General features: G+C 43.8%; 1 protein-coding gene across 1 annotated transcript in view; it reads right to left on the bottom strand.

Annotated features, from left to right (window-relative positions):
- Window positions 1–2,308: 2,308 nt before the first annotated feature.
- Window positions 2,309–9,850, bottom strand: part of iglon5 (IgLON family member 5) — a gene marked incomplete at its 5' end in the record, with an annotated part of 14,309 nt that continues 6,767 nt past the window's right edge. The window contains 4 exons of the mRNA XM_044033374.1: window positions 2,309–2,985; window positions 4,496–4,647; window positions 5,524–5,644; window positions 6,250–6,381. Of these exons, the coding sequence (XP_043889309.1) occupies window positions 2,888–2,985; window positions 4,496–4,647; window positions 5,524–5,644; window positions 6,250–6,381 (503 nt within the window). The remainder of the gene's footprint in view (window positions 2,986–4,495; window positions 4,648–5,523; window positions 5,645–6,249; window positions 6,382–9,850) is intronic.

The following is a 9,850-nucleotide window of genomic DNA, read 5'->3' as shown; positions in this document are numbered from 1 at the left end:
GGCCACCTCCACCTTGAAAGTGGATTCCTGTCAGTGGCAGGAGAGACTTTGATTTATGGGGGCCGTCATTGGCTGGCAGGGGATTTGGGGGAAGCAGGGGAGGCGGGGCATCTGCCACAGGTAACAGACAATTACACCTTTATCTCCCTGTGGTCTGGAGAACCAGAGACCGGCTGACACAGATCCACTTATGTAGAGAGAGAGAAACACTCACACTGTGACAGGATGACTAATATACTGTAAATGTGGGAGTGAGTGAGTGAGTGAGTGAGTGATGCATTAAAAAAAGCTCCAATACATACACTGTTAAAAATTAGAGGTCGACCGATAGTGGATTAAAAAAAGAAGGAAAAAAAAAAGATCAATACAATAACAATAAATTGAAACATGAAAAATCTGATTGATCACCCGCGCCCCCCCACCAAAAAAATTGCAAATGATGCAGAAAATTCATATAATTTGCATAAAAAATGATTAATGTCAATGTTAAAAATTTACAAAACTGAATGTTTAAGTGTATTTCTTAATTTCCCCAATTACATTACTATCTAATTAGCATCTACTACCACAAGGTGGCAGCAGCAGCAGTAGCAGCAGCAAGCGTTTTGTGAGAGGCCTGAATGTGTGTTTGCATAAGCGGGGAGTTTTACGAGGTTCCTTGAATGTATCTCAGAAGCTGAAATCGGTTGTTTTGGCTGAAAAAAGACAAAATCGGTCGACCTCTGACGCGTCATGGTCCGTCACTGTCTCTGATGATAAAATCCCTCACAATATGATCTTTAAAAAACGTGTCATGGCAAAATAGAGCACGTCACTTTGAAAACTTTACACTTTTTTTTTCTCTGTCATTATTTTGTGACTTCTCACAGTAAAGTATAAAAAAAAGGATTTTTCCTCACACACAGCTCGTCACCAGCAGACGTTTGTTTTTTCTCACACAGTTTTACTGTTCATACTTATCCAAACACTTATTTAACATCATCACCGTCGTCATCATCATCGGTATTGTTATAATTATCATTATTATTATAATTATTAATATCATTATTATTATGTTTATTATTATTAACACCAATAAAGTAAAAGCAGGTAACCTTGCAGAGGAAAACAGACACAGTGCAGGGAGGCGGGGCGAGGGGGAGGAGTCACAACAGGAACATCTCTAACCGGGTACATGCTATCAACAAGCGACACAGAAGATGGCGCCCCCTAGCTTTGAAACAGAAGGTGTTGTTGTCACAGGACAGTCTTTTGCTGCTTCAGTCGAGGCTGATGTGAGGTGTGAAACCACCTGACCTAAGGTCACCAGCAGGGGGAGGAGCCTCTGTACTGCATATATTTACACGGGGGGGAGTAGGGGGAGCAGGAGGAAGGGGGCGGAGACACAGAGCAGAGGACACTATAGCGATGCCAAAGGGCGACTAGACAGAGCACGTCAAACAGAGGACAGGTGAGTCTGGAAAAGTTTGGGTCGTGACGGAGTCCACATGCGACAGAACCTCGAATATAAAACCCCCCAAATTATATCAAGGAGTTTTTAAAGGGATAGTTTTTATTTATTTTTTTTAAACGTGGTCGTCTCAGGTACTGACCTCACTGCCAGAGAGGAAACACACACACACACACACACACAAACAGATTCAAGCCACAAAACAAAAGATTTATCCAATAAAATCTACGTCAGATTAAGTCTACGATGTCTTTAAGAACGTGTTTCACGTCTTTATCTCACTGTTAGACAGACTTTTCTAACAGGAAACTGAAGTTTGTAAACCACTCACTCTCCCACACCAAAGTCCATAGAGAAAATCAGTGATTTTAGCTCACGGGACGCAGGAGCTGCTGGTTCACTGCTGCCTCATGTGGTCACTTTGTGTTACTGACGTAAATCTGAATGAATGTTTTTAAACACACAATGATGTTAAATCACTGACTTTCTCTATGGGCTTTGGTGTGGGAGAGTGAGTGGTTTACAAACTGACATAAATATTATTCGGTGTGTGTCCTCGCTGGCAGCCGCTGTCTTCACCGAGAACGAGTGTTTGAGTCTGAAGCTGCCCCCTGGTGGTGACGACAGCCTCATACATACAAGCACCCCCCCACCCACACCCCCAAAAAACCCTGAACTATCCCTTTTTTGAGACTGACACCATCACAACCCAACCTTTATTTATACATTTGACATCATTCAGAGCAGCTTCACTGCAACACAGTTAAAACCAAAAAGCCATGTGTGTGTGTGTGTGTGTGTGCATGTGATCAAAGGGTGACACCAACTTTTTTTTTTTTTCCATTTGACCACCAGCACCACATCATCATCATCATCATCATCATCGTCCATAATAACACTGTGATTGGATGTAAAGTAATTTCCATAAGGCAAACATCGTAGGTCAGTCTTTAGTCTGTGTGAAATATTTTACAACGATGAATCGTCCACTCGATCCTTTATCTGTCAATCATCATTAATATACACGCACTATGTGAGGGCGGAGCTAGGTGGGGGTGGTGAGTACCGAGTCAGACTGATCTGCAAGGCATTCTGGGAGAGAGAGAGAGAGAGAGAGAGATGATGATGAATTGACCTCGGGTTGACTCGAGGACACTGTGTGAGTGTGTGTGTGTGTGTGTGTGTGTGTGTGTGTGTGTGTGTGTGTGTGTGTGTGTGTGTGTGTGTGTGTGTGATGCGATGGCTCCTGGAATAATGCATATTCTTTTTGTTCACAGTGATGGGTTCGTAATTAAAGAATTTCATTTCCTTCTTCCTTCCGTACGGGGAGGGTTGGGGAGAAGGCGGGGGCGGGGATAAAGGAGGGCGGGGCTGGGGGCCGGGGGCTGACTTTAAGGGACAATCCAGATGGAGCTCGATCTTCTATTTTTCTTTTTTTTACACCTTCAGCAGAAAAACGACAACGAGGGAAAACCACACGGCGACGCTCGCTCCTGCACGTAAAGCTGTCCCTCGCCCCTGTATGGCACCCGGTCCTGGAGAGAGAGGGGGAGGGAGAGGGGGAGATAGAGAGAGAGAGGGAGAGAGAAAGAGTTTATAAACTTCAGTCTAACAGTGAGATAAAGACATGAAACATGATGTTGTAGACTTAAAGTGACGTAGATTTGCTGAGTGTGACTAAAAAACCTAATATAAATATGTTGATATTCATATTAATGTCAGACTGCTGTAATGTGCTGAAAACGCATAAAACACGTGTTTGAATTAGATTTTGGAGCAGGTGTGTGAAGCGTGCAGACATGACTCATGACCACAGAACAACACGTGACGCAGCGTTTCCGTCTTTTTTTCCTCTCCTCTCGTTTCTCTTTAACAGCGCAGCTCTCGTCTTCTCCCCATTTTCGTTTTTCTTCGCCCCATTAACGCTTCGCACGCCTAAATCACTCCCTCTCTCTCTCTCTCTCGCACACACAAACACACACACACACACGCACACACACACACACTGTCCCAAGTCGCTGTCATTTCTCTCCAAGCTCCAAAATTCACATTAAATGTCCCCAGTGAGCGATATCGCAGCCTTCCATTTTCTGAGAGCTGAGTCCTTCATCCATCCCTCTCTCCTTTCATTCTTCTGCCCATTATCTCGGCCGCTCTCTCTCTCTCATACGTCTCCTCCAGCAGAGCTGCCACTCGTGTCAGAGCGTCTCTCCATCATGTGTCCCCGCGCCTCCTCTCTGCTCTCTAATCTCCTCCTGCCATCACTGCGACACAACACCAGCCTCTCTGTTAATGACGCCGACAGTCGCGCGCTCGTCGGACACTTTCTGTGGCTGTTCCTTCGCCGTGACTTCACCGTCTCAAGTCTCCTGTGACTGATCACCCCCCCGACCCGTGGACGTCTTTGTGTGTCGCTGTCTGACAAAACGCTCTCAGGTTATCATTAAAGCACTTTAAAGGCACAGTTCAAATGATGAAAGGTGAAATAAATGAAATACAGAGTGCTCTGTCAGACATCCCCGGCTAACAGCTGTGCTAATACATGTCCACAGGTTCTGTCTATGTGAGACGTGAAAGTGGGAACGTCTCAAAGCTCCACCCTCGTCCCCGCCTCTGTCTCTAGCGTTCACTGTCTCGTTATCGTCGTCTTCCTCCTCTTGGGTTTTTCTACACAACACACAAACTCAGCGTAAAATTAAAGTAAAAATGAACTGACTTTTCATTCATTCATGTCTCTTTATCTCACTGTTTTGCTGTGGGAGAGTGAGTGGTTTACAAACTTCAGTTTCCTGTTGGAAAAGTTTGTCTCACAGTGAGATAAAGACGTGAACATGTTCTTAAAGTGTCATGGACTTAAACTGATGTAGATTCCATGAGAAGTGGCAAAAATGAGTTTATTCAGCCATGTTTTTCGTAACCGTGAACACAGTACCTCACGCAAACTCACACCATAATCCCTGAACTATTCCTTTAATCTGAAATGATTGTGTGTGAACAGAGTCGTCGTGTGTGTGTGTGTGTGTGTGTGTGTGAGAGACAGCTTACGAAACAGCAGCATGCTGGCGTTGGAGGCTCCCAGACGGTTGGAGGCGAAGCAGGTGTAGTTGCCAAAGTGTTTCTCTGTCACGTTGGTGAACAGCAACAGCGAGCGCGTCTTCTCGTTTTTGATCCTCAGGGTGTTGTCACTCTCTACAGGCCTGGGTGGCAGCAGCGGGGGAGAAGAAGAGAAAGAACACAGTGAAACACAGCGAGAGAGAGAGATACCAAAAACGTCACACTGCACCCAGTGACTCAGCTCTTCAGAGGAGGCTGCGTCTCTCCAGAGAGCAGCACAGTCCTGCCTCCACGTATCAGCTCTGCTTCACCTTGTACCAACAGTCCAGAAATACCAGCGGCCCATTAGACACAGGCTGGTTTAAGCGCCCTGCGTCGCCTCTGCTCTACGAGACCTTTAACACACTCTGAGACCAGACTGGTTCAGAACCAGCACATACATTTAAACAGATGACAAAAGAAATGATAAAAAAAAAAAATACACAAGATTATCTCTGATCCATATTCAAGTGTTAAAGCAACAGGACGATCAAATCCAGAACATCTAAAAATAAAACCCTTAGATTAACACAGGTAGAGCTGCTGGTCGACTGCTGCCTCGTGTGGTCACTTTGTGTCATTGAAGTAAATCTGAACAAAGGATTTCAAATGCCGAATTTTACAAAATAAGACATTTGAACCTAGCGATGGAGGCAGCAGTGGATCAACAACTCCTGTGTGCTGTGATGTTAAAATCACTGATTTTCTCTATGGGGTTTGGTGTGGGAGAGTGAGTGGTTTCAAACGTCAGTTTCCTGTTGGAAAAGTCCGTCTAACAGTGAGATACAGACATCAACATGTGTTTAAAATATCATAGACTTGTTCTGATGTTGATTTTTGAAAGTATAAAAGGCTCAAGTAAAAAGAAACTGAATTATATGAGTGGTTTTATATCTATTCTGTAGAGCATTTTTCAAAAAGCTCTATTTTAGACAAAACAAACAAACACACGTTGGCGGTGAGCTGGTCTCGGGACTCACCTGTGGTCGTCTCTGTACCACTCGAAGGAGGCTGGTGGCACCGCCATGGCTTCACAGCGCAGGATGGCAGTCTTACCCAAATGTGCTGGCATGTTCTTCATGTCAGTGATCATGGGAGGATCTGGAACCACAGCACGGACAAACACATGCAGGGAATTCAGCAATTAGTGTAAATCAGCCTTCAGCGCTGCGTTTGACTCGGGTCAACCATAACGTTAGAAAACCCCCGCAGAGAATTAAATTAAGATGTATGAATTCATACATAATAATGTATCTTCAGTATTTACATATAACACGAATACATTATTGTGCTTTTAAAGGGACAGTTCAGTGCTTTTCAACTGTGGTTCGGTGAGATACTGACACATGATCAGCGCTGTCAGGAAACTGTCGCGGGGACGCAGGCGCTGCTGGTCTACTGCTGCCTCGTGTGGTCACTTTGTGTCACTGAGGTTAATCTGAAAGAAGGATTTCAAAAGCCAAATTCACTCAAATGAGACATTTGAACTTGGTGATGGAGGCAGCAGTGGCTCAACAACTCCTGTGAGCTGTGATTTCTCCGTGAGGTTTGGTGTGGGAGAGTGAGTGGTTTACAAACGTCACTTTCCTGTTGGAAAAGTCTGTGTAACAGTGAGATACAGACGTGAACGTGGAGCATTTAACTGTGCTCACACTCCACAGATGCTGAACCGTCCCTTTAGCCTGGATCATGTGACACACACTCACAGTTGACTGTGACTTTGACCTTGCGCTGGTCGGGCGGAGCCACTCCGTTGTTGGTGATGCATTCATAGTCCTTGGCCTGCTGCCGCTTGATCTCGGTGATGTCGAGGAACTCGCCCTCACTCATTAACCCGTCTAAATGACATCAAACAAAGGGTCAAAGGTTAAACAGGGCTGTGTGAATTCAGGGATGAGAGCCAGAGAACACAAGGAATCATAATGAGTTTCTGCAACACAACAATGACACGAAGAGCTGAGAGATGACGGAAAACAGAGCATGACAACGCACAAGCTGCAGATACTGAGCCAGAGTTCACTCCTCCTCATCCTTCTTATCCTCTCCCTCCTCATCCCACACACAGATTATTCATGTCACAGATTATTCCTGACACATATTATTCCTGTCAGAGATTATTCCTGACACAGATTATTCCTGTCAGAGATTATTCCTGACACATATTATTCCTGTCACAGATTATTCCTGACACATATTATTCCTGTCAGAGATTATTCCTGACACAGATTATTCCTGTCAGAGATTATTCCTGTCAGATTATTCTGACACATATTATTCCTGTCAGAGATTATTCCTGACACGGATTATTCCTATCACAGATTATTCCTGTCAGAGATTATTCCTATCACGGATTATTCCTGTCACAGATTATTCTGACATATTATTCCTGTCAGAGATTATTCTGACACAGATTATTCCTATCACAGATTATTCCTGACACAGATTATTCCTATCACAGATTATTCCTGATACAGATTATTCATGTCACAGATTATTCCTGTCACAGATTATTCCTGTCACATATTATTCCTGACACAGATTATTCCTGTCAGAGACTATTCCTGACACATATTATTCCTGTCAGAGATTATTCCTTGCACAGATTATTCCTATCACAGATTATTCCTGTCACAGATTATTCCTGACACATATTATTCATGTCACATATTATTCCTGACACAGATTATTGCTGTCAGAGACTATTCCTGACACAGATTATTCCTGTCAGAGATTATTCCTGTCAGAGATTATTCATGTCACAGATTATTCCTGACACAGATTATTCCTGTCACATAATATTCCTGTCACAGATTATTCCTGACACAGATTATACCTGTCAAATATTGTTCCTGACACAGATTATTCCTATCACAGTTTACCACGCTGCTTCTAAATGAAGATTAAACTCAAGGATTATTAGCACAGTTACTGAGCTGGAGACGATTATTTGCAGCTGAGGCCGATCGACAGCCATCGAGACACCTGAGTGACTTCAGGTAGGGGAGGGGCTATGGCTGACAGGTGTCATATTACCCACTCATTGCATTAATCTTATAATGTGACGTCTCTGTCTGAGAGAAGAGATCAGAATCATCAAAGCTGTTCCACACGACGTCCACCAGGTGAAAAAAAGACAAAGAAAAGGGAGAAACGAGGGCAGTGGAGCGCTCGACACAGAGAGAGACAGAGATGCACAGATATGAGGACAGAAAAGACGCTTTATCATTATTAACACGCTTAAAGTGGCTGCTTTAAGAAGAAGAGAAGTCCTTTTTTCCTCAGGTGTGTTTATATATAAATATAAAATATAGATTCATAAATATGTATATATATACGTGAGGGTGAAAATGAAAAACAATAATTTCATCAGATTACCTGAAAAATAAGGATATAAAACACTCTATTCTGCACATTCTTTATAGCGTATAAACAGACAGACAAGATTATTAGATTAAATTATTTCGGCAAATTCTGATTAATTTGTTTGTCTTGTATGAATATATATACATATATATATATATACACATATATATTTATATACAGTATATATATGTATACATATATACAGTATATATATGTATACATATATACTGTGTGTGTGTGTGTGTGTGTAATGTAATGTGTCAGGTAGGTCTCTCACTCATCCTCTCTCTTCCCCTCTGAGATCTGTGGACCTGCGTCTCTCACACAATGTCTCACACACACACACACACACACACACACACACACACACACACAACGCACACACACACACATACACGCCACACACACACACGCCACACATCGCCACACACGCCAAGCACACACACACACACACAGGGCTCCACTTTGGTGGCAGATCATATCAGAGTGGATGTGGCCGCTGGTGCTGCTTCAACGCTCCGTAAAGTACAGCTCCATCAACCACTTATGGCTTTAGAAGGAGCTGTGACTCCTGACCACCAGAGATATCTGGACTGAACCTGAGAGTGAGAAGGAGGAGGAGGAGGAGGAGGAGGAGGAGGAGGGTCAGTGGCTATGTCCTGCCTTTCACTGAAACCATGCTCCATTTCCCTGCCAGAACTTTGTATGTGTGCACTGGACTTTTCAGGCTCCTCTCAACCATTTACATTCTAACAAACAGCAGCAGGGATGGGGACATGGACGGGGACGGGGACAGGGACAGGGACAGGGACAGGGACGGGGACCAGACTTGTATAAAATGCCTTAAAGTGATACTTAAATGACTTTGGTAGAAGTCGATGTCACTTTTTTTAATATTACTTGTGGTGGCGCAGTGGTAGGACCAGTTGTCTTTCTACTGAAAGGTTGTGGGTTCAATTCCTGGCTCTGCTCCTTGAGCAAAGACACTTAAACCCATGTTGCAGTGAGTGAATGTGAGTGAAAACTGTATTGTAAAGCAGCTCATCAAGACCAGAAAAGCCCTATATAAACACAGACCATAATACCAACTCTTCTTCTTGTGAATCTTGTGCTCTTAATATGGCTACTAGCAGCTACTATAATTGCTATTGGCTATTGTGCTCTGACTACTAGCAGCTACTGTGGTTGTTAGCAGCTACTGTGGTTGTTAGCAGCTACGGTGGCTGTTAGCAGCTACTGTGGCTGTTAGCAGCTACTGTGGCTGTTAATCAAACATTAACCTCATGCTAACCATACAACATGTCTTCACCTAAAAATGTAGTCATTTATGTTATGGGGACATGATTTTTGTCTGACACTGTGACTGTGTGAACAGATTAATGTCCCACAACACGAGTAATACCTGGAACACACTCTGACCTTAACATGACCTTGACCTCAGCCTAACTTTAAAACATGTAGTAATTTGCATTTATATTATTATCATATAATGTGACTATGTAAATAGATTTAGGTCCTCATGACACAAGGAAAACCACGTACACAGACACACACACACACACACACACACACACACACACACACACACACACTGGTCCCTGCAGACTCACAGTAATGGGGACAGATGGCTCTGGCAGCTTCTTACTGTTTCTTCTCAGCCTTTCTTTCCTCGCTCGCTGCTCAACAACTGATGACTTGGTTGCAGAGACTCCAGTGGAATAGCAATGCAGTCCCATCCCTCTCTCTCCCTACCTCCCTCCCTCCCTCTCCCACTCTCTCTCTCTGCCAGCTAACGGGGTTATAAGGTGTTGAGGAGAGGCGGTGGTTAGAGAGGAAGGATTACTGCTGACACAGGAGAAACAGTGTGGGCCTGCAACTGAGAGCAGCTCCACACACACACACACACTCTTGTGCGTGTGTGTGTGTGTGTGTGTGTGTGTGTGT

Source organism: Solea senegalensis, linkage group LG9 (assembly GCF_019176455.1).
Source record: "Solea senegalensis isolate Sse05_10M linkage group LG9, IFAPA_SoseM_1, whole genome shotgun sequence".
NCBI classification, from domain to species: Eukaryota; Metazoa; Chordata; class Actinopteri; order Pleuronectiformes; family Soleidae; genus Solea; species Solea senegalensis.
The sequence above is the reverse complement of the archived record's forward strand: the minus strand, read 5'-3'. Positions and strand labels throughout refer to the sequence as shown.